The 25,756-nt window shown below is 42.6% G+C and overlaps 3 protein-coding genes across 3 annotated transcripts; all 3 read right to left on the bottom strand.

Annotated features, from left to right (window-relative positions):
- Window positions 1-43: 43 nt before the first annotated feature.
- B0H65DRAFT_324757 (uncharacterized protein) lies at window positions 44-2,170 on the bottom strand. Its single transcript, XM_062823453.1, has 3 exons — window positions 2,131-2,170; window positions 131-2,059; window positions 44-65 (listed from the first exon to the last, which is right to left on the bottom strand). Exon 2 carries the CDS (start codon window positions 2,028-2,030, stop codon window positions 141-143), a length of 1,890 nt encoding a protein of 629 aa, XP_062677951.1. The 5' UTR covers window positions 2,031-2,059; window positions 2,131-2,170; the 3' UTR covers window positions 44-65; window positions 131-140.
- Window positions 2,171-2,277: 107 nt separating this feature from the next.
- Window positions 2,278-5,577, bottom strand: B0H65DRAFT_324764 (transport protein Avl9-domain-containing protein). The gene is made up of 3 exons (XM_062823454.1): window positions 5,283-5,577; window positions 2,625-5,212; window positions 2,278-2,413 (listed from the first exon to the last, which is right to left on the bottom strand). The coding sequence occupies exons 1-2, from the start codon at window positions 5,471-5,473 to the stop codon at window positions 2,713-2,715; spliced, it is 2,691 nt and encodes an 896-aa protein (XP_062677950.1). The 5' UTR covers window positions 5,474-5,577; the 3' UTR covers window positions 2,278-2,413; window positions 2,625-2,712.
- Window positions 5,578-7,111: 1,534 nt separating this feature from the next.
- Window positions 7,112-8,600, bottom strand: B0H65DRAFT_446344 (putative OS2 protein; the record flags this gene model as incomplete). Its single annotated transcript, XM_062825794.1, has 8 exons — window positions 7,112-7,187; window positions 7,244-7,427; window positions 7,482-7,560; window positions 7,620-7,976; window positions 8,032-8,175; window positions 8,220-8,370; window positions 8,437-8,484; window positions 8,545-8,600. The coding sequence occupies 8 exons, from the start codon at window positions 8,598-8,600 to the stop codon at window positions 7,112-7,114; spliced, it is 1,095 nt and encodes a 364-aa protein (XP_062677949.1).
- Between the last annotated feature and the right edge of the window lie 17,156 nt (window positions 8,601-25,756).

Genomic DNA, 25,756 nt, shown 5'->3' with positions numbered 1-25,756 from the left:
ATCGGGGAGTGACATCGCCCTTGTTCCCATTCCCCCCCCCCCTCCATCTTCCTATGGGCTTATCTCTATGTACGTACTCTCACACACTCTCTCCCAAGTTCATCAGTGTACTGATTGATACTTTCTTGACCCGGGCGGCACTAGAATCCCAAGTTACTCAAGTCGATAATACCTCTGCCAAGCGCACTGTAATTGATCTTCCCGCTCGCCGCCGGGTGATCAAAGCTGTCCCACTGCTCCGATGCATACACATCCGTAAGCATTTGCTCGTCGATATCCACCATCTCACCCTCATCGCCCAGAGAACCATCCTCGCCATCATCATTAAGCAAAGAAGGTTGTGGCGATACTGAATTCGACTCCGACATCCACCCAAAGCTGGATGTCGAAAGTAACCCTTCGCCTGAAATGAGAGACATCGGCGCTGCCTTTGCATTGAACGTCGCTGCCTTTGCGGACATGGAATTGGCAGTCTTATTCGCTTCCGGCTGCGGAAGACGAACCCCCTGGTTCCATTGGAAGAAATTGTCCTTGTCCCAGATCTGTTTAACGCGCTGCAGCTTCTGGCGGTTATTGCCATAGTACACTCTCTCACTCGCATTCGACTGGAGAGCAGCATCAGGAAAGTTGATGAACGCAGCACAGCCCATCATCGAAAACGGCCTCAGCTTCTCCTTGAACTTCTGCAAGAACCCCCGCATGTCCATCTCCAACCACTTCTCCTGCCACTCCAGCATGATGTACGCGTGGTACGTGCAGTCACGCCAGCGGAACGCCGTCTCCGACCGCTTCTTCGCACTCGCCTTCCCGCCCGAGTGAATCCAGGTGACTTGTAGCAGGCCACTTTCACCGGCGAATTCGCGCCGGAAGGCGGCCATTTCTTGTCGGATGATGGAGATGACGCTCTTGATTCTGGAGGCGTCGTTCTTGAACACGAATGAGGAGTAGAGCTTGTGCGCAGTCTCAGTGCCGGAGGGGAAGGCCTTGATGGTTTCCTCGGACCACTGGGACGCTAGTGTCTCGTGCAGAAAACGGGTCGACTTCTCGGCTAGGGTGCGACGCTTGAGCTGCTTCGCCAGGTCCTTTTGCTGCACTTTGTCTGAGATCAGCGCATCGAAGTCCGACTTGGTGCCGTCGTAGTAGACCAGGAAGCGCACGCCGAGTTTGAGCTCGCTGCTGGTCTGCTGTTTGAGGTCGCAAAGCCAGGAGCTGTTGATCGTGATACTGTCCGGCCAGGAGGTCGTGTAGAACTGCTCCATTGTGCGAGTGAACTCGTCCATCGCCCCCTCAACCGCCGGGTTGGGAAACCAGGTGTACCTCCCCGCCACCACCAGCCCTTCTTCGTTCTGAAGATGGCTGAGGTACATCTTGAACTCGACAACGACACCAAAGTTGCCGCCGCCGGCGCCGCGCAGCGCCCAAAAGAGCTTGCCCTCGTCCGAGTTGGCCTTGTTTTCGTCGCTAACGGTGACGATGCGCCCGTCCGCAGTGACGAGCGTCGCCTCCTTCAGAGTGTCGCAGCCCATCCCGAAGCTCCGCGTGAACGGACCGAGTCCGCCGCCGAGCAAAAAGCCGCCGACGCCGACGGTGGGGCAGCGCCCGCCGTTGATAATGATGCCGTTGTGCCGGCCGTTGACCAGCGCCTTGTAGGCATGGCCCCATAGGGCACCGCCCTGCAGCGTAACGAGGTTGTTGTCGACGTCGAGATCGACTTTGTTCATCCGTACTAGATCGAGCAGGATGCCTTCGTTGGTGGTGGAGAAGCCGGCGTAGGAGTGGCCGCCGCATTTGATGGTGACGGGCACGCGGAGCTTTTTGGCTTTCTTGATGACTTGCGCGACTTGCTCCCTGGTCTCCGGCTGAACTACGCAGGCCGGACGCGTGAATCGGTAGAGGAGGTTGGCGGTGGCGACGGAGCGTTCGTATTCGCTGGCTTTGGGGCCGGAGGGCGTGAAGGTGGGGATCCCTTGGGTGATTAAGTCTGCGATGATGGTCTTTTCGGCCATCGTTTTGATGTCGTTGTCTGCCATTTTCGTCCAACTAACTCGCTGGCAACGTCCTGGATGTTTGTGTGTCAGCGACCGACCGCTTGGCCAAGATACGTGAGTTCGGTTTCGACAAACAACTCACGATTGTTGGATCTCGTGTCACTGTACGTTGGGGATTGTGTCTTTTGGGATTCTGTCTTTGGGATTCAACTTTCCATACCCCCAATATATCAATAAGATCTGCACGCGCGAGACCACTGGTCTCCATGACTACACGTGTACATCCTTTCAGCCTCGTTATGGCCGATTGGCTTCACACACCCTTCAGCTCCCCACGGTCGATGAAACCTTCGCCTCCGACGTCCCACCGTTCAGTTCAACACTTGTCGCCTTCACAGGCCTTTTAGGGACCTGAGAGAATGCATCTGTCCCGAACGGTCAGCGCTTCCGATGCGACTAGTTGGATCAATTGGTATATGGGGGGGTCTAGATTCAGTCCTCCGGAGTCCCGTTTAACCACCCTTGCTTTTCGGCAGACCCGCACCGCTTCAAAACATTTTCATGGTGGTAGGCGCCGCTTGGGTACCAGGCAAACACCAAACAGCGCTGCGTGTGATAGACCGAAACAAGACTCACTGATTCGCAACGATATGAACATTAACAATCCAAAACGCTTCGTTATATTCCAACTTCTTATCGCTCGTAGTTCTCTACATTATATATCCTAAACCTCACTCGCCTTCGCCGCCTCTTCAGCAGCCACTATAACGGCCGGCGGCTGGAGCGGTGATGGTGATGGTGATCGGGACCGGGAACTCTCCCTTTGTGTCTCATCTGTCGTCGTTATCGGCGCTAATACCGGCGCTGGTTCTTTCTTGACCTGTTCGGTAGCTGTTGCTGGGGCGTCGTCAAGTGAGACCTCCTCCATGCCCTTATCCTCCGTATCCTCCTTCTCCTCCTTATTCTCATTCTCAACCTTCTCATCCTTTCCATCATCCTCTGTCACCGTCGCCGCCGCTGTGGTCGTCGTACCCGCCCCCCTCACCACCTCCGGCGACGCCACACTCATCAAATTCACACTCCCCACAGTCCCCGCCGTCCCCGGCCTCGATCCCGATCCGCCACCACTACCCACCGGCTTCCTCGCAATACTCGCCACTGTCTCCCTGCTCCTTACTCTCTCAGGAGTTCCAAACTCACTCCCCGAGAACCCATCCTCACTTCCCGCCGCATCCAACATACTCTCTCCACTCAACGCCCTCCTCCTAAACGCCCTTGATTGCCCACCACCGGTATTGCTACTATTTCCCGTTCTGGTGGTTCTCGTAGACTCCGGACTGCCCGTAGCCAGCGGAAGAGCGGCATATGCCCCGTTTCGTTGCGGGGACTGGGGCATGAACGTTTCTCTTTCCTCGGAGGAGCCCCCGCCGCCGCTGAGAAGGACGGAGGTGCGGTTCCTGATGGCTTTGGACCAGCCCCATCCTTTCTTTTCCTGTTCCTTTTCCTTCTCCCTGTCTTGTGGTGAAGAGGTGTCTGAGGTCGTAGTACCCGTGCCGGTGGTGGGAGGGATGGGCGTAGTCTCGGTAATCGGTGTCGTCGGCGCCGAGCGGCCCCATCCCTTGCGCTTTTCGCCTGCCCAGGCCGTCCAGCTGCTCACAAAAGCGCCGGCTTTGCTGCCTACCGTAGACACCGCGGCCGCTGGCGCCAGTCCTCCTTGTCCGTTCCCTCCGTTCCCGTTCTCACTCCCACCACTGCCACCCTTTTCACTACCATGCTGCCCGTTCCCACCAGTAGCTGCCGCCTCAGCCTGTCGTTGCTTCTCCGCCTCCTCCGCCGCCTTCCGTCTCTGTTCTCTCAACGCCTCCATGTCCGCGTAAAATTTGTTGAACATCGTGCTCGCCTTCTCTTTGCCCGCCTGTAGATTCCGACCCAGCACCTCCTTGCCAACCGCAAACCGCTCATCCAGATGCAGATCCTGCACCTGCTGCGCTATGCGTCTCTGCACATCATCGATCGTCAGCCCGCCGGCGCAGGGGTGCTTCGGCTCGACAATGTCGAACAGGTGCGAGTCCGTGTGGCCGTCCCAGATCCGGTAGTTTTCCGTGCGCTTCCAGGCTTCGATGAAGTCGGCGTTGAAATCGAGCGAGGGATCGCCTTCGATGTGCGGGAGCAGCATCCGTGGGTTTTGGGAGTGGATGGCGAGGTGGTTGTGGTATTTGACCGAGGAGATTAGCGACAACAGGTATTCCTCGAATTGCAGCCGGATGAACTCCTCGGAGCCGACGTAGCCCATGGTCTTGGGCATGCCGGGGTTGGCGTCGTCCCACGTGTCGTTGACGTTCTGCGTGATGAAGTCGATCCAGCGGCGGTCGGGGGTGGACAGGGCTAGGGCGGATTTGAGGCTGGGGGAGGTGATGTTGATGGAGTCTTCGTCGAGGTTGATGAGGATGTCGGAGTAACGGTCCTTCTGCTGGAGAAGCAGAGAGTTGGTGCTGCCGACGATGTAGGACTTTGTGCCAAAGTCCGCTAGGACGTCCAGCTGCTGAAGCGGAGTATACGGCCCGAACAAGCTGCCTTTGCCGAAGATCTGAAGCGGTAAGCCCATATACGCCAGCAGCGAGTTGCGATCACTAGTCCGCAAGCTCGTCGGCCTCTGTAGCTTCTTTTCGTAGTTATCCAGCTCCGGACCGGCCGAGTCTTGCAAGTTCCTCAGCAGCCCCGGGATCAGGCTGATCAGCGAGAACTGCATCATGCACAGCCTCTCGCACCTTGACCCAAAGAACAGCATCTTCGGCTGGAGCAGACAGCACTTGAGCAGCACCAGCGTCTGCCACCGGAACTCGCGCACCAGTTCCCGCAGGCTCATGCCGAGATATAAATCCCTGTCCTCCTCCTTCTCGCCCAGCAAAGTGCCGCGCGCCTTCTCATCCGCTAGGCTCTCCTGAAAGCGGCGGAGGATCTCGACGTCGGTGAACTCGCGCTGGGCGAACCAGGCCTTTGTGACGACGCTCAAACGTTCGCGCAACATGCCAAAGTACTGGGGCGAGTCGGCGATGATGACGACGGCTTTCTGCACGGTCGAGCGGGTGACTTCGGCGGGGCGGTTGAGCAGCTGGGAGGCGTCCATCTGGCGGGTGCACGAGATGCCAAAGAGGGAGGTGGCTTCGGGGTCGGAGGCGGTGGCGGGCCGGAGGAGGGTGAAGTAAGAGAAGTCTTCTGTTGCGCTGTGTCGTCCAATGCGTCGTCAGTCATCATGTATGCCCTCAAGAGTCGAAGGGAAAGGGGATTACCTACGCATGAGCACCATCGCTCAAGGCCATAAAAGGCAACAGCCCCCAGTCATACTCGGCGGCTGGATCGCTATCCTCGGGCACGCCGAACCACCTCTCGACCTCGGGGCCGCGCGCATGGTGGAAGTCGACGACGGCGACGAGCGGGGTGAAGCCCGGCTTTCTCTCTGTTGTCGGTGTAGGGGGAACGGACATTGTCTAGGCTGAGGTCCTGGGATCCGGGAGTTGCGACTGGTATGTATGGGGTGCAGGATGGCGGCAGAAGAAATGAATCCGACGCTTCCACCAAAGCTACCGCTCGCTCGCTATATGACTTGAATGTTTCTCTCGCGGCCGTTGACTTAAGATATCCCCATATGGTAGGTGTATATAAAAGCGGCGACTGAGAAAATGGCGGAAGCTGTTTAGTTGGGTTGGTATAGTCTTGGGTTGAGGTAAGAAATGGCGGCGTAATGGGCGGGCCAAGCAATGCCAATGCCAATGCCGTATATGTCGTCGCCGTTCAGTGACCAGAAGATAGGTGGGTATAAACAAACTTTGAACAGGAGTTGACGATAATGTGATGTTGCTATCAACACACTAACATTTCTACACAGTCGCCGGTCTGACCTTTGGAGAGTCGCGTTCGTGACAATGGCTGCTGGCCCCGGGCTGGGCGGCTCGTGCTTCGTTCCCACCGCCTGGAGACGGGAACCCACAGCGCTGAACAACACCTCATCAGTGGGCTGCGATATCTTGATGAGATCCTGCGGGGTGGCATCCTCCAATTGGTTGGCGTTTCACGGGTTTTCCCGGTCAGTGCCTCATGCAACTACTACTGCAGAGAGCCAACAGGAAAATACGGTGCGGAATGGGCACCAAACCGCCTAACCATGAGTCTTGGCAAAGATGAGAATCGACGGCAACGATGGTGATAATTGAATCTCAACACCGCATTTGATAACTACATCTGGACCTCACTTAGCTATTCCTTACCACCCGGCTTTAAACCCTCTCTTGAGCCTCTCTACCCCTCTCGAGCCCCTTCACCCGCTCTTCACCCCCTTTTCACAACCCCTGAGCTAATCTTGGCGATCTCCGACTTGTATAATGCAAACCCGTTAATACTCCGAGGTGAGCTGGTGTTACCAGATAGTCTATCATATACTCGAATTGATATAGAATCTCAACTCTATCCGACCGCCTGTGTGCCCGTATGACCCATCCCTAATGGCGTTTTTCCTGTTGTTTATTAGCAACTAGGTGCCTCATGAGCCACTGGATAGCCATCATTTCCACTTGTCCTTCTTGCAGCCAGCTACTTTGTCTCCATAGCAATACTTCTTCGGCGGGATTGAAAAGTAGCGGTCTCGAGCTAACACATCCGTCCCTCTCCCCAAACGCCATGCATGCCCAAGCTTTCCATCATTGGTAAAAATCGGTCGCGGTTCGGCAGTCAACAAGCGCAAGCACCCTCTTTCGCATCCTGGTTTCTTTCACTTTTTGTCTTATTGAATCCTAACCCCAAAGATCGCCTGTGCCTGTGTACGTGTATTTCCCATGCATGCGTCCCTCTCTCTGGACATGCTCAATTGCAATGCCCTCACCCTTTCTTTGAAACTTCCCTAGTACCCGGGACCTGGGTACAGTTTTCTGATGTGTATCCGCTTCCCCGCTCTTCAAACATTGTAGACAAAAACAGACTCGGAGAACCCCCAAAAAGTTGACCGAAGAAAAGTGGATTATGACGGTAAGAAAACATGTGGCATGATGTCGTGGTATCATGAAGCCAGGGGACTTCTACCCCTGTATCGAAGGTTCGGGGTCATGTCTCGACCCTGCCGTTGCCGTGTTTTATTGCACAAGTTCGTCGGAGAACTCCATTTGCCCTGAGGCTTCGACGTTGTGGTAGTCAAGGATCTCGGAGTACCTGTGGCTCGGTTAGTTGTTGGTCCTCAACCCATGATATTGATGCGGTGAACTCACATCATGATCTTCCATGTGTCGACCGGAAGATCGGCGTCATTGAAACTCCAATCGAACTTCTCCTCGGCAACAGGCTCGTCGGTGGGATCGTGGTAGGGAGCAAGGTACTCGTGGGATAGGGCCTCGGTGGCAGTTATCCGCTTCTTGGGGTCAAAGACAAGCATGCGCTCGAGCAGGTCGACAGCTAAGACAGGTCAGCATGTTGTGTATCCTACGATGGCCAGCGGCTGAGACATACCTGAAGGATCGGCGTTCTTAAACTTGTTCTTCAGAGGCTGACGCTCGCGCTTGGGAAGGGACTTGACGAATCTCAGGGTCTAACAGAGAGTTAGCAACTGTGTCGCAGAGCCTTCGGCAGAATGGGGGTGGTACACACGTTTTCGCTAGCAATAGTGTTGATGACATCGTCTGGGGGAGTGCCGAGAAGCTCGGTGATGATGGAGAACTGGTTGACATGGTCCTTGCCGGGGAAGAGGGGCTTGCCCTCGAGCATCTCGGCGAAAATGCAGCCGGCACTCCAGATATCGACCTCGACGTCGTACTTTTGCCACGTGAGCATGATCTCGGGGGCGCGGTAGTAACGAGTAGAAACATAGCCAGTCATCTGAGGATCCTGGATACGCGCAAGGCCGAAATCGCAAATCTTCAAGTCACAGTTCTCGTTGACCAGGATATTGCTAGGCTTCAAGTCACGGTGGACGACACCGGCGGAGTGGACGTATTTGAGGCCGCGCTAAGGTTGGAGTCAGTTGTTGCCGTCGTTCTTGTGCGACACAGGGGTGACATACCATGATCTGGTACAAGAAGTACTGGATGAATTGCTTCTCAAGAGGCCTAGAAGTGAGAAGCCTGTGAAGATCGGTTCCGAGAAGCTCGGTAACGAAATAGATATCCTCAAGAGGGGAGATGAAGATATCGCTCAGAGAGATGACCTGTAGCGCAGCATGTCAGTCGCATAGTTCCCCTCTGCTTGTACGATAGAATCTGGGAGACCAACGTTTTCGTGCCTCAAGTGCTTGAGAAGCTTCAGCTCACGGTATGTGCGCTTGGCGAGGACTGGTGTGCTGAAAGGCTTCATGATTTTCTTGATGGCAACATTCTGGTTGGTGAGCTGGTCTTTCGCGGAGCTGCGCGGCAGGTATCGTTAGCAGGGCGTGTCTGGCGATATTTCGAGATGGTGAAGCAAAACGTACCAGACGAGACCAAAAGCTCCCATGCCAACGGGCTGGAGATCGGAGTACCTATCGCGGGATCAGACTAGAGCGCATAATGGGAGAAGGGTTCATCGCGGGGGGGCCAACCTCGAGGTGATCTCAAAGGTAGTTCCGAAGATCTGGGCGCGGATGAATTCGGCCATTGTGACGTGTGGTGTCTATTGACTTGAAGTGTCGAGGTTGCGGGTTACAGAACAAAGGACGGAGTGAGGGTTGCTGGAAGACTAAGTAGCCCTGTCTCTGGTAGGAGCGCGGGGCAAGCTTGGCCGAGTGTCGAAAACGCAAGTCAGACGCGATGTCTGATTCAGTGGCGACAGTGAAGGGATCCGGTGATCGGGCGCTTCGTGTTTTGTGTAAGGAAGAGACGACGTCGGCTGGTGGTCGGATGTTGCCTGCGTGGTACGCACAATGAGGGGATCGGGCAAAGGCTGAGAATTCCTGAACGCGAACCCAAAACTTTGGTATTGTCTTGGGAAGAAAATAAAGTTTAGCTTGGGCACCGAGAGCAAAAGTGGAAGAGAAGGAGAGCGAGTGGGAGCCGAATGCAAGTGGACGCAATGGACAGAAAAAGGAATCCATCCCACTCCCACTTCTCCAGCGCAACCTGGGCAGCTCACTGGCAGTGGGCAATTTAGTGTGCGCCAGGCAGTTGCAAGGGCGGGGAAGGCCTTTAGTGGTGGACCTTGATTTGGTGGGGATCCGCCCGCTTACCTGCAGTAGTTCACTAACAGAACTGGAGCTTTTACCCAAATTGAATCCGGATAGGAGGGGCAGCGACAAGTGGTTGGCAGGTGCGTGGTTCGGCTCGGATCTCGATCGATGATTGGGATTCTGGCGCCGCAACTCGTGTGTCCTACTCGATATGGAATGATCTTCCTCGTGTCGTGTATGTCACGAATTCGTTGTCGGATGGTTGGTGAGAATTGTTGTTGTGTTGTTGTAAAATCTCTTTTGCAATCCAAGGGCGATTTGAAGTTAGAACCGATGGCCCCGCACTTTCCGATATGGAATGCTTTTCTGTAGTTGCACCTACCCGCACACTTGGCGAGTCTAGTTAAGCAGAGGTCGAGTCGGACTCCTTTTAACCGAGGAATATCGCGATCGAGGTTTGGTTGGTGGGTTGAGGCTAGTATAGGCCAACGACAACGACAGAGGTCCGAGACTGGGAGAAAAACACGCAAAGCGGATATGGTGTCGCAGGAGCGTCGCAGAAGCACAATAGGTTTGAAGAGGAGGAAAAGCAGAGGAGGGACCTGTGAGGAAGAGGAGGAGCGAAAGCGCAGGTGATAAAGAGGAGAAAAAAGAAGGATCTACGAGCAGTAAATAACAAGTCACGTCTTTTCGCACCTCCACCTGAACCTGAACCTGAATCTAAACACCCGATGAGCCAGGCAAGGGTGCGTGAAGATGCAGCGAGGATGGAACGGGAGGCCGGGCTCACGGGCAAGGAAGTGGGAGAAACAGCTTGAAACGGTTAAGGCGCTATCAGCAGGGGCCGGCAACCTCCAATAAGGTTGGTTGAGATGGAGGAGCATGGAGAGCTGGCACCACCCTGCCCTACATCGGCGACCGTCCTCGAGACCGGGAACCCGACGCCGGGACTGGAGAACAGGATATGCTGAATTCCCGTCTTGTTCAAATTCCATGCTTTGGTTCATCCATTTTCAGCTTTCTTTTTGTCGTTGGTTGAGTACCTGTACCTGCCCCCTCCCCTTTGAGTCCCCCCTTGACTTTCCTACCCCTAGTGTGTCTCGTGTTTTGCATGTATACACCATTCCTCCAACTGGATGTTGTTATGTCTGATAGGTATGCTGTTAACTGTCTCTGTTACTGCAGGGCCGTCTGAGAAAGTGAAGATAGCCTCAATGGATGCCATGTTGATGTCTTCTAATGTGCAGCTTAGGTAGTTATGTATGTACAAGTCAAAGAATCATCCCTTCCAACTGCTTGCGCATTGCAGGTCAAGTGTCTTTTTATGCACACCTTGGGTTGTCTCCTATAACCCCGCAACTTGATCCTCGGTTTCCCATAACGTTGGGTCTTTGTTGTGTTACTTTAAACCCTCAGTCAATACTCATTACATCCAGTTCACCGACCACATTCGGCTTCATCAACAGACACTCATCTGATAGTGCATACAAGTGGAAGCTACAATGGTGTGGTAGGGTTTTGGTAGGGGAACCGCAACGACATGGTGCCAAGACTGCCTGACTGGCCAGACGAGGGGAGCGAGGGGGACGACGAGGGGAATGCCCGCTCTTAACGGAGGCTATGACGTAGTTGAGGGGTGGGGCTCACCAGCTTGACCAGCGCTAACCACGACCCCTTGTCGCCGCATGCCAAAAGGCCCACTCCCGCTCGGCCTGGCAGGCAATCGCAAGCCATCGCAAGCCATCCATTCCCACGGTCTCTCCAAAAAATCGCGAATTTGGGCGCAATCGGACTTTGATCGAGCATTTCAGCCAATTGTCAATCTGGCGGTGACTCGTCCTAGCGCAGAGTCGACATTCCACGTTGACATCCTTCTTTCCCTTGTAAAAGAACCGGCCGTGCCTCCGACTGCTGTCAACGAACCGAGCATAGAACCTCAGTCACGCGCGGCTTCCCCTCTCCCGAAGTACCACTTGAACTTCGACTGACTTTCAAGAAAAACGATCATTGTCACATCGACAAGAAGGGCAATAAACAGGTTGTCAGTAAAGGTGTCTGGAAGAAAAGCTCCGGGTTGTGGAACGTCAAGGAGCAGCGATTTACAATGCATACACTACACTTGCCATGCCATTTGAGATTTTCAGCGGACAAGCTGAATATCAACGGAGACATATACCCTGGCGACCTGGATCAGGATGCTTTTTCTAACCATACATCATTTAGTAAGCTCATTGCTAGCAGAGAAGCGAAACCGCTATGTAACGGAATGCTTTGCAGACACTCAAAGCTTGGGCCATCCTCCCCACACATCCCCCTCGTACATCCAGCATGGGCTTTTCCCAGCGCTTGGACTCAGGCACGCAATTATTGTCTTTTGCCTCTTCTTTTCAGCCTCCATGAGTCGGCTCGAAACATCAACCACACATGGCCACTCCACCATCAGCGATAGGCGCGTCATTGACCACGCTTCTCCTTCCTGGCAAGTCGCCATATCTCCGTCTCGTCATTCTTACCTTGGGCTTCTCATGTTGCTGAGTTTGGGTATCAACGTAAATGGCACGCATTCTATAGTGTCGTCGTGGTTGTGTACAAGTGGAAGTCATTCACACCACTAACTAAAAGACACCCACCCACTCAACATGCTGGCCATCTCGATGACACCCCAAGACCCCCCCAAGAGCCTCCAAAGACCCTAGTTGGGTCTCATCCCACAAACCACTCACAACCCTCCAACAAGAGTGACAAGGCTCCATATCAGAGCCCCTCCTCGACGGCCCTCTCTATTCCCATTCTCCCCCTCCATGATCGGAAATCGGGAATTTCTCTCACTAGCATGTGTCCGCTGCCCTGGCGATTATTGATTGATATTCACCTGCCTCGCCTGCCTCCAAAGTAGCACGTGTCGCGGACAGTCTCAACGTTGTGTGCGGTACAAGTTGCACGGATCACGCATCATTCCCGTGATCAGCAGGGACCAAGACTCTCAGAAAGTAAAGTATACCGTCCGGTTTCCTACCCACGGATACTGTTCTGTTTTTATTACCAACCGCGCCATCCCATCTCATCTTTCCTTTTGTTCCCATCTCAAGCTGTTGGGCTCACGACCTTCAGATGATCTGCGTACTACAGCAAATCCCAGATCAAATCATCTTATCTTTAACCAGACCCCAAGTCAGACGACAGAACCCCATATCAACATTCATCGTCCCCCAAATCAGCATATCTCTCACTTTCCCCTCGGTGCTGAAGCTACAGTTCCAGCTTGAGCACATACAAAACCACCCCCAACAATTCTAAACTACGTACCGAGAAAGTGCGGAATCACAATGCCGTCATAACCAGAGACCCTTGGTCCATTTTTGCGCTGTCCCTGCTGTCCCTGCTGTCCCTGTTGTCCCTGTTATCCCCAAGCCGAGGGAAATTCAACCAAAAAAAAAACCCTGGGCTGGACATCAATTGGTACCCTGCAGTGCCTGCATGTTGAAACGGCGCTATTAATGACCACCCCCATCACAAATACCACGCAACTATTCCCAATTCTCCCTAGCCTTGTCAATATTCAGCGGGGTCAGGACGGGGAAGCTTCCAGGCCCGTTTTATGCATGATGACGTCGCCAGCGTAGCTACCCGCGAACCCGTTCAGGTCCAGGCTCTGTCTGGCCAAATTAATGACCACGGCCAACAACCACCACCGAGTTTGAACATCCACAAATGCCCACCAAATTCAGTGACTGTCATTGCATTTCAATGGGCTGTTAAAGCTTCTTTGATCCGTATACACTCTTAGAGAATTATAGTCATCAAATTTTCTTGTTTACCTTAGGAAGTGGTGATGCCCTGCACTTGCGTGCCAAGCCCAAAAACTGGGGTACAAACTGACTTTGCGGTAGTCATAAATTTGGCCAGAGTGAGCCAGGACGTCTTCCCTCCTTCCCGCTTGTCTTGAGAGTCGTTGACACCATTGGTTGTTGACCCCCATGGACCCCGTTAGAACCCTGGATCAGTCACACGAGAACTGAGAAGCAGGAGGAGGATAGTACCCTCAATTTTGATAGGGTCCACGAGACTCTTTGCTACATTACACTACTGCTGCTGCTAGTGTGCAGTGTACAGCAAGAGCACATTTTCAAGGCAGAAAGCATGTCAAAATAATCACTATCATGTGTTGGCTCTGTTCAGTCTTTTAATATCGACCAATTGTTAAGGACCTGCAAGTGTCTGGTCATCAAATTCACTGCACACGTACATTACACCCTGCGCTACACGGGAATGTCATCCATCTATCTCTGCATCGCAGCCAGGGTCCTCTATGCATACTGCAGCAGACCCAGCAGCCGGAGATGCATTCTCACACTTCCAACATGGGACAAAGTCTCCATGCCCATCGACAGCTGAACTTCGGTGGGGATAGAAGCGTCTAAATTCTTATGGAAGGCATCTCGCATCCAGTATCTTGCAACGGAACAAGGAGCGCATCCCCGCTACCGTTGAGCCATGGGCCGTGAGCCATAAATACATTAGCACAGAAACGATGCATATGGACAAGGTGACCCGTCAGTAAACGAAGTGAAGCTGTCAACACCCACGCTGCCGTCGGTAGTGTTACAACCCTGCGCTGACAGCTCCAGCTCACAGCTTCCGTCCTGGACGCCAACTCCGGAAGCTACACGACATACTGTATACTGTATGCAGTCAATCACTTCCAGCTCCCCCAGGGCAGGGTCAGTATCCTCAGCATGAAGGGAACCAACCAGATGCTTGAGACAAGTGTGGGATATGCAACTATTCCCACCTTCGTCACCCCCGACCCCCTCTGTCCATCCTCGTCTGCCCCCTCGTTTCCCGTTTTGAGCCTCCATGCCTCTATCCCCCCCCTGGCTCCCTTCTTATCAACGCCGGTCTGTCCGGTCTAAAGCAACGGCAGCAGGGATACAACCATGGGAAACAGATCACCCTTCCTGCCATCGACTTCCCACACTGTATCCATCCCGTCCCATCGGGGAGTCGGGCAAGGGGCCATCAAGCCATGTCCATGTCCATGGAGCAAGTCCCATCCGTCCATGATCTCCATCGATGGACCAAAGACACACATTCGGGTGACAACTAGTTCCCTGCCAAGAAGTTGTACGACTCGACAAGCTTGACACCGATGGGGTGCGACTGTGGGATCACAGGAAGGTGAAGCTATCGTCGACTCCGAATGGCACCTCCTGGAACGCCGACACTCAGACATGCTCGCTCGCTCGCTAGCACGCTGGCTGGTGAGTGGGTGGATGGAGGCTCAAATTGGCTGGAGGTTCGATGGCTGGCTACATAGTCAATGGAGCCTCGGCGATCCGCAACGGTGATCTGCAAACTTCAATCGAGATGTCTGTTGCTCAACAATATGGGATCGCTGGTTCGGGCCCCTCCGAGAACTGGACCCCTTCGGCTTGGGCCCTTGATCCGGTCGAGTTATCCGATTCTGAAATCCCATCATACTTACCTGACGACTGTACCAGAGTACTTACCCGATCCACGATTCAGACATCCACACCTCCGGCATGTCAGCTACCGACATAAAAGTCAGACTGAATGCTCGATAAGGAAGCTCTACCCTAACTCACAAAACCTTGAGTGGCAACAGCCCTACCGACACTTCACATACAATCAGCATCGTAGTGACACAGCAGAGGTCAAAAGGCCTAGAAGCTCCCTTGTACTTCCAACTTTACTAACTCAGCTGTCACAGAGCTATACCTACCCACAACTTTTGGGTACAACCACACTTAAATAAACACAAAGCAGCGCAAAGACACCTTTCCCTGATGGTGCTACACAGGGTATGGGGTACAGCCCACTTAGATCATGTGCTGATGTGTGCGTTACAGAAAATGGGTGAGTGAGTGTTCTATGGACACACAACTCTAACATCACTCGCACAGAATGGTCTTGAGCAACCGACGATCAGGTGGTCGAGATTGTTCTCGAACTAGGGCGTGTTCCAAATATCGATGGTTGATCCGCCAGTTGATCCAGTTGTTGATCCGTGTACAACGCTAAAATCTGCAGTCTTTACAGGGGGTCTTTATACCATTTTGTCTTTTTTCTTTTTATCTTTTATTGCATGATGGCGCCTGTACGTATTTAGTGGCGTACGTAAGCAAGGCTATACGTAGGGGTACAACTCATCTATCGAGATCTCGATTTAAGAGCTCGTCTATCAAGTCGTAGAGCCGTGACTACCGTAACGAACTGGATTTTAAAAGTATTCACAAATAGAAACATCCATCTAATAGCTAGGAAGCCGCTCTATATACCTATATAACGTTTATTTAATTACTAGGTATAATAATTAATATTATTGAAATTAAAGGTTTAAGGGGTAAAAAAGGGGACATAAATAATAATTTACTATAATGACAATTAAAATCGAATAAACTATAAGAATCGTACTTTTAAGCGATTAAAAGCTATTATTACTAGTAATAATAATTAAACGTTATAAATCGCTAATTTTAATTAATTAAATCGAATTAAATCGAATCGACTAAAGTACCTAACTAAGAGTTCGAATATATAAATATAAATATCAACTCTATAATTTCGTTAAATAGAATCCTCTATTACTAATATTCTTATCTATTATTTCCTCTCTTGCCTATTATATCCTTCTATTACTTACAAATCTCCAACCTTATCGACGATATTAACGACGATAATATTTTTAACTTAAATAAATTTATTTATAACGGCCCGCGTAATCTAACCCCCCGCTAGCAAAAGGATCTCCCTATTAATATTTACAACTTCGGTAACGTACCGCCCAATTATATTAAAGTATAAGAATATAATATTATTAATTTTACTACTATTAACCACCCTTCTCCTCCTCCTCCTCTTCGTCTCCTAATTACCCTACCGGCTTCCCGACTAAATCCTATATTCCCTATACTCCGGGTTAACCAGCATACATACTCGAACTAACCACTTACTCCCTAACCTACCCCCCGTCCCTCTATTATAGCCGCCCCCTTATAAATAAATCAGGTTATTAACCAGGGTAAAGGTTAATAAAATCGAAGTCGAAATACTAAAAATAGCTAAATAAACTAACCTAATATTAACATACTTATTTTATTACTACGCCGGCTACTTATTATTCCTCTATTATTTTAAAACGAAAGTAATAAAAATAATAATAGTAATAATAATAGTAGTAACCCCTTTCTTAATATCTTTATTATATGACTACAATTATCAATCCCTCCCCCTAATACCTAACCGCCAACTCCCTAACCAATTCCCTAGCCGCCAACTCCTTAGCTTTCTACTTTAATAAATAGAGTATCTTCTTACTAAATTAATATTTAAAAGTAATTATTTATAATTACCTTCGCTAAAATCGTTAAAAAAAGGAAAATTTACTAAGGGAAAAATAATTAGTTAATTAAAAAAGTCCTTACTAAAGTAATCGAAATAATAATTATTTAATAGTTAAACGTCGATGAAGGTTATAATCGGTTATAAAATTAATATAATATATATAGAAAGGACTACCGCTTATAATTAGAATTCTTCTAAAAAAATTAGAATAATCTTTAATAAAACGACCAATCAATTTAAAGTAGAAGAAAATATATAAACGTCTTTCTTTAAGAGTACGCTACCGTTAATAAAATAATTAAAGACTATTGCATTCGAATATTATAACGAATATACCCTAATATTTACTATCGATTAAGCGACTAATAAATATATTATCCAACTAAAATAACAATTATAATAATATTTAAAGTAGAGGAATATCCGGGAATATAATAATAATAGTATTATTAATACTATTCCGCAATTAAAGGGTAAGGGGAAAGGGAAGGCGAAGGCGAGGAAGAAGAGGGACTTAATAGGAAAATCAATAGACTTTAATAGCGAAGAAGGACCTCCTTAATTGCAGCTAATTATAAAGAAGAAGTTAATTACCGCTGATAGTATATTTAAATTAATTGAATCTATATTTAATATTTAGAAATACTTATTATAAGGCATACTATTATCGTTTCCCCTTATTATTATAGCCGGTCCTTCTACCGCTATACCTCCTCCTCTTATACTGGCGAACCTAATTAGGTATAATTACTACTTCTAAGTATTTGTCGATACTCTAATAATAATATCCCTTCTTCGTCGTATAAATAAGAAGGATAAGCGGGACTTTATTAAAGGATTATAAAAGGATAAGGATATAGCGCGTCTTTTTATTACTATACTGACGGGGAGGCTATTATTCGCAAAAATAATTCTAAATAACGAATTAATGTTCGATAATAAGGAGGAAGAGGATACACTTAATAATCTAAATTAATATTGTACTTTTTTAATTCTATAGAAAATATTATAATATCTTTATACTATCTAATAACTCTCGTTAATCCGATTCAAATACTTATATCTTCGTAATTATACGTATTATAATTGAAAAATTATATCGTAATTTATAATCGTATTAATTTAATATATTATTATTATTATTAAGAAGTATAGTAATTTGGGGAATGTTTTCTGTTTTTTTAGTGTAGACCAAGGGGGTTATCAGAAGCAAAATAATTCGGATAGGGAGGAGCAGATCTATCGGACCGTCTCTCCCGAATTCCGAAAGTAGGTAGTCATAGTAGAGATCTCTAGGGATAAAAAGGGTAGTACTCCTCCATAAGACGAGAGGGAAGAGAGTAGGTAATTTAGATTAGATATTACTTCAATTAGTAGAATATATTTGAACTTCGCTCCCAAAAAGACTTAACCGTTAAATTTACTCGTATTCCCTTCCCTACAAATTTAACCTCTATATTTATTTTTAATTCTAAGGTAATTAATTTAGGGGTAAAGCTTTATTTCCCCTTCCCTCCTTTAGTAATTAATAACTACAATTTAGAAATTTCATTCTAATATCCTCGCGAAATTATTCCTAACCTTTAAATTAGTATTTTATTCTAAGGTTTTAAATAAACTATACTTTTTTATAGTAGTATATTTTTATTCTATTTTAAATAATAATAAGGTTGAAATGAATTTTAAATTCCCAATTAAATTAACTAATACGAATTCGAAAAGTTTCCGGCCGGGATTTTTTATAAACGTAAAAATTATTTTTATAGACCTTGGGATATTAATTTAAGCGTTAAAAGCCGAATAGCGAATATTTAATTAATTCCTTCAATAAAGAAGTTTTTTGTTCAATTTAATAAAGATTTTAATTCCGAATATATACAGATCTCCACTTTCTTAACGAATTTATAATTTATTAATATTAATCGATAAATACCCTGATTCTCTCCCCCCTTATAGTTAAATTAATGATAATTTAAATTATAAAACGAAATTATAAAGAAATTAAATTAGAAAGATATTAATAAGAAACTTAGACGACGAATTAATAGAAAAGAAGTACAAAAATTAAAACGAAAACGAAGAGTAGATCCGTTCTTTATTTATTAAAACCCTTTAATAAATAAATACTTATGTCCTTTACGTTAAATTCCTCTTCCGATTGATTAAACCCTTATTCGGTATAATTATTATAATACTCCGAATCTTACTTTTAATTACTATAGCGTTAAGAATATGTTTAACCGAAGCGAATTATATTAATTAAGAGGTAATCCTTAGTAAATTAAATAAGGGATTTTACTACTTTAAATAATAATTAATAATAATATGTTAAACGCTACGGAAGAATAGATTTTTAATTAAGGATTATAAAAATTAAATATTAATAGTATAGAAATATTTATACGAAAAAATTATTTTAATAAAAAATATTAAATTAGTCCCCCTTTAATTATTTATTCGATACTAATATTTATTCTATATATTTACTATTTATAAGCCTTATTATTATTCCCCCTTTTGATTACTTCCTTATTTTTAATAATATTCATTTAAGAAATATATTTAATATTACTATTAATACTTAGGATTTATTTATTCCTACTATTAAAGTATTTATTAACGCTATTACAGCCCTTTTTATTAATAACGTTATTTTCGTTCGCGATATTATCTTAAAAAAGAGATTCGATAGTAAAAAAGTCTTTAAATATTTAGAATTCTTCGAAAATAAAGTCGAGTTTTATAATTTCGTCGATAAAGAAGTTAAAATTAATACTTAGTTTTAATAATATAAGAAACAACTTGAAAATATTAATAAAGGTTTCTTCCGCCACTTTAAAGACGAAGGGATTTATACTTAGAAAGAATTTTCTAAAATTTTTAAAATCATTTATAAAGTTAAAGACCCGGAATAGACCGATAGTACTTTTATTACTTTAAAGAAATTCTAAAATAAGCGTATCCTTTATTAAAAAATAAAAATTATAAATACTATTATTAATTATTCCGCCTTATTCGTTCGTTAATTGTCTATTAATTATAAGAGTATTAATTAATTCGCCGTTAAGAATTTTTATAAAAAGTTGTATTTTAATACTTGCTATATAATTATTATTTTTATATATAAATTTAAGGAATCCTTATATAAGATAGTTTAGAACGATATTTCTTAAAAGTTGATTAAATTTGTTATTAAGTAATTTAACGATATCGATACTAATAAATCTTCCGGTTTTAATAATAGTAAAGAGGAAATAACTATTAAGAAGCGTAAGAATAAGAAGAAAGTTATTAATTTGGATTACTTTTTTAATTCCTTTAAAAATAAATTTATTGTAATTAAGAAAGTTACTACTAAAATGACTAAGCCCGCTTAAAAAAAATATTATATTTAATAAAAAAGTTATAAAAAATTTCGTTATTTGAATAGAGCGGTTAATTATTATCTATATTAGTATTTATACGCCCCCTATTTACTAATTTCATCCTTCCATTTAATAATTTAATATTTATTAATTTAATTATATTGAGTTTACTAACGCTTAAATTAATATTATATCGGCTTCTACCTTTTATATCGCTAGGGGTAGTAGAAATAATCGTAACGACTATAGTTTAAGCGGCCCATACTAATAGATTTACTATTAATATAATACTAAGGGTTATTTTATTTATAAGTACGAATAAAGAGAGATTAATTGTAATTATAGTATTATTATTTATAAACGAATTAATCCTTAAAAATTAGTAAGAGTAGTAGTTCATAAGGATAAAGTATTAGATTATAGCGACTACTTACTTTAAGATTTGTATACCTCTACTACCCGCTAGGGCTAATTTAGTAATTTAATTTACTCTTTAATAATTTTATTTTTTAAATACGTTAATTACCTTGAATTTAAAAAAATAGGAGTTGGATATATATAAAGTAAATAATTTTAATAATTTTAATTTTATTCCTTACTTCAATTTGCTCTACGAAGGTATTAAAATACGTTGGGAGTAGATTAGGGATTAGTAGTAGGAGACGTAGAAAATTGCCAGTATTAATATTATTTAAATAAAAGTTTTCAATAGCTTTTATAAATTTATAACTGAAGCTTATACTTATATAAATACTTTATATATTATATAAATTTTAAAGGCCGAAATAGATAAATCCTTTTAAATTATTGAACTATCTGATTTTAATAAGAAAGAGGAGTAAATTAATTTCCTGTAAAATATTATTATTGTTATAGCCAGCGAGTTAAAGAGGGTCCGAAGAGAAGACATTATTATTAATTCTACTACTATTCCCTTATTCGCCCCTATACTCCTTTTATCCGTTATAAAAGTATTAAATAAAGCCCCGAAGTAGCTCGGAACTACTTTAAAAAACAAAGCCCGAATTAATTTATTTATTCTAGCCTATATAATAGAATTATTAATAATAATATTAAAAAAGGTTTCTTTCGTTATAGAGAAAATTAGAATAGATTAGTCCTTTATTAAGAAGGTTTATAGAAATTTTTTAGAAATAAGAAAATATATTTTATAGTAATAAAGTTTATAAATACTAAAATTATAGTAATTATTAAGGAAATTATAAGGGATAACCTTATTAATACCTTTACGATCTATAATTAGGTAAAATAATTTTCTAGCGTTTTTTATAATATACATAGCCCCCTTAAGCTAAAATTTGAATATTACAATAGTACTACGCCTAATAATAGCGCCGAAGCTAATAAATTTATCCCTATTATTTTAAAAATAACGATAATATAAATTAATAGCGTTAATATTAGATTGCCGGGATTTGTACTTAAAGTAGTAATTAATTTGGTAGAAATTGTATATAGATATATTGAATATTTTAATTTGGCCGAAATCTCTTCCCTTTTAAAATAGATTCAATTTAATAAGTAGAGGTCTTCTCCTATTAGGATAATATTTTTAAGGATAATATTGAAATTATTATTAATTAAATTAAATATATTAATAAATTGAATTTAAGGAGAGGGTTAATTACCTATTTCGCTCCCTTACTTATTTTATTTATTTTAATTAAATATAAAGAAAGTAAGAAAGTTATTATTTTATTCGATATTGGAACCAAATATAATATTATTTATAAAGTATTAATAAATAAGTTCGGCCTTTAAAATATTATAATGGAAATTATTAATATTGATCATAATAGAAGAAGGAAGGAATTTTTTAATAAATTTGTAAAAAGGTTTGGCTCTTCGATAAAAGATCGGAAGTTTATTTTTTTATTATTAAAATCATTCTATTATGCTACGAAATTATTTTAAGGTTATTTTTTTAGGACGTTAATATTTATATAAAATATAAGGAGGGAGGTAAGAATTATATTTCTATTACTTTTGAAGGAATAATAATCTATACTACCCTAGTAACTAATTTTAATACTCTTAAAGAAGCGTCTAGAGATAAGCAACGGATTTAATTCCTTTACGATAATTATAACCCTTATATAATTAAACGTAGGAAGAATTAAAAGGAACGGTTCTTTAATAATAATAGAACCCCTTAATTAAATAGAATTTAAGGAAGATAATAAATAAATTATTTACTTAATAAATTCAGCAGCGGAGGAATTTTGTGAGAGGACAAGTCCAACCAAGTTGGGCAACCGACTTGGGAGAAGACTTGTTATTTACGGGTGGATTTGTAGGCAAGTTAGATTCTGCTGAGTAAATTAGATTTAGCCGGCAAGTCTAAGTCTTCGACCCTAACTTAAGGTAAGCTCAAATTAGATAAATTTAGACTTATAAGTCGGACTCGGAGAGTCCGCTCCTATATAACTAATTTTTTTCCTCGATCATTAGAATTATAATCATCTTTTACATCTGCTAATTAGATTTACGTGACCTTTCTATATCTTATATATAGTGCCCAATAATAGGATTGAACCTCTTGCCAATTTTATCCTTCGTTTAAACTCACGGACCGCCGACCCGTCTTTAGCGGCCCGGCCCCGTATTTGCTTTACCAAATTATTACCTTCGCATCGTCAACCAATCCTACCTTCAATATACTGGATTTAACCAATCACGCCGTCCAAAGGAATCTCCGCCATATATTCGACTTCATTGACGCGAATCCGAACATTAAGACAAGTAGCGTTTTAAGTTTCTGGTCGAGTCCCTCCCTCCTATCTCTAATGGATAGTTAGAAGCATCAACGAACACTCGTTGTGACGGCCTGGTCATCCGTCGCAACTATATAAGATCACTTGAGCAACCGAATTGCCAGCTTCGGTTACTTGTATCATTTTGGAACATAGCCTAGGGGTGTAGTGGTCCGCTAGCGCCGTGACACTCGTACGACTAGGTGGTCTGGAAATACCCCCCTTCCTACTTACCCTCCCAACTAGCTTCTAAATAGGCACATCCCCAAAGAAATCTTTAAATCAGCTATCAAATATATCCTCAAGCACAATGTTAATCCGGTCGAACCAAACTCTCCATTCAACGAAACTTTCGACTAGATAAAAAATCAAGACGACCTATTCAGCAACGACGAAGACGAGAGCGAGCCTGTTTCAGACCAAATCGATAATAACGAGTCAGGCGAATAAGAGTCCGGTTCCTACCCCGGCCAAACCCTTTCCAACTCGCCCAGCTCTAAGTCCACCAAGCAAGGACATTAAGTCCAATATATATAAAATAATCTTAATAATAAACTATATAATAATAATATAAATAATCCCATTTTCCTATCGCCCGAACCGACGAATACAAATTTCGAAGCTAATATTTCCGACTACCTACTAATAAGTAATAAGGCTATCTCCTAAGCCGAATCTTCCGAACGCGAATTCGATAAGGCCGCTCCCTATTCGGACCCGAAGATATATAAAGCCAATCCTAACTCTTTAGCTAAAATTTTCTAAAAGGAAGAGAAGCTCAAATAATAATTCGATAGTACTACCGCTAAACTTTTAGCGTTTAAAAACCAACCCAAATCGAAGAGGCGGGGATAATTATCCTTTAATAATATTAAAACCTAAAATATTAAAATCCGACCCGAATTGGAAAAGCGTAATTCGTCTACTACTATTATTAAATTTAAATCTAAAACCCTATCCGGATAGGAGAAATATAATTATAATTATACTACCGCTAAGTTTAATTTTGAAGCCAGCCTTCGTAAATCGGAGGATATTTTAAATCCGCCGTTACCTGGTCCTTTGGATCGTATACCCAATATTAATAATAGAGTCTTAAAAATTCTATTCAATTATTCCTTTAATTATTTATTAAAATATTATTTACATTAAGGTTACTTTTGATCGAATTAGAGCTGACTTTTACTCCTTTCTAAATATTTTCGGATAAGGGACGGGAAAGGTAAAATTTCGATTTAAATATAACGTTATAAATTCGAACTAGTAATACGAATATACCGGACGTACCTCCCCTTAATAAATTTAATTTATACGAAGGAAATAACGTACTTATAATTTTACTGCCTAAAGAAATATAGAATATTGGCGATAACTTCCAATTATTTTATAGAAACTAGATTAATCCCGAAACTTAACCTATTAATTTATAATTATTAATATAGTTCGATTCTATTAAAGTCGAACCTCTGTAAACTTAGATTAAAATCTCCGAAATAGAATAATTTTTAAATTCCCCCGGGCTTTAGTAAGAGGAGAATATTATAAATCAATTTCGTCAGAAAAAGGAAATATTCTAAGCCGAAATCTTGAAAATTTTAATTAAAATTAATAAAAATTATATAGGGAAGGAAATTTCGCGGATAAAAGTATTTAAGGTATAAATTTTTCGAATTAAAATAGTTGTAGCGATACTTCAATATTAATAACCGAATCTTTATATTATTAATTACTAATAATAGAATTTATACCGGATTATAATGATAAAAGTATAAATTAATAGTATTAAATATTAGATTCGCTAATTAATAATAGATTTTAAAACCGTAGACGTACTTTCTTTCCAGCTTTTAAAAATATAGAAATCTATTTTTCTTAATTTTCTAATTTTATAAATAGGGTAAGAATATTTAATTTAACCCTATTTATAGGAATTATTAAAGTAGGAGCGATTTTAATAAAACGATGAATTAAATTTATTAACCCTTTATTTAAATTTTAATTAAATATTAAATTACTATTTAAATAGAAGCTAATTTTTAAATTTCGTAAAGTTCCCTAATCTCTCTCCGATTTAATTTTAAATTAAAGATAGCCGCTTCTTAAACCGCTAATTATTCTTATACCAACGATCTTAAAACTTTAAATTCCCGAAGTTATAATAAATATATTAAACCTACTTCCTCTTAACGAGAAAACTAAGGAAGAAATTAAAATAATAAAAATAATTTTAATATTAGTATAAATATTAGTTATAGTGCCGCCTCCAAAATTCTCTTTTCGTAGCGTTATACTATTTTTCGGCATCGGTCTAAATCCCGCTCTTAAAACAATATAAATATTTTTTACTATTAACAGTAATTTATTCTAAAATAATTCCCTATTCTTCTAACGAAACGTTAATTATAAGGTAAATTATTTTTTACTAATCGTCGTCGTAAATAAAGGTAATTAGAATTAAAATAATAATAATTAAATATTAAAAATATTCTATAGTAAATTATTCGTTCTTAATCTATTACTACTTAATCTTTTTTTTAATTAGGCTGTAAAAAGGAATTACGATAATACCGAAGCTTTTAATTTAAATTCTATAATAATTAATAATATTTAAGAACGCCCTAATCTATTTTATCTCTTTACCCTTTCAGTCGTATTAATATTTATAGTATATTTATTTATTAATTTTAATGACTTTATTAATAATAGGCATACAATTATTAAGCGTATAAAAGTATTTTATTAGTATTATTTCCTTATAATACTATTAAGATTTAATAGCGGCGATCGTTCACTCTATTAATTTAATATTAAATAATATTTTATTAATATTGATAAAGTATTTTAAAATATATTTTTTAATACCTTTAGTATTAATTACTTTCCTATTATAATCGGTTTTAGAGCCTTTAATATAAATATTATTAAAATAGGGCTAATATATTTTAGGGATTAAATTATAGAATATTCGAATTATTACTTTTATAAATTGGGTAATTGAATTAATATTACTTTAGGGTAGGATAATTATTTGGAAGTAGTTAATAGGGGTTGAGAAGGTTATAAAATTTCGGTTGGTTTTATTAAGGGGGATTTAATTATAATTAGAAAAGAAATTAAATAAGGATAGTATTTTATATCCTTTAA

Source organism: Neurospora tetraspora (assembly GCF_033439725.1).
Source record: "Neurospora tetraspora strain CBS 560.94 chromosome Unknown B0H65scaffold_8, whole genome shotgun sequence".
NCBI lineage: Eukaryota > Fungi > Ascomycota > Sordariomycetes > Sordariales > Sordariaceae > Neurospora > Neurospora tetraspora.
Note: the sequence above shows the minus strand (reverse complement) of the source record. Positions and strands in the feature narration are given on the sequence as shown.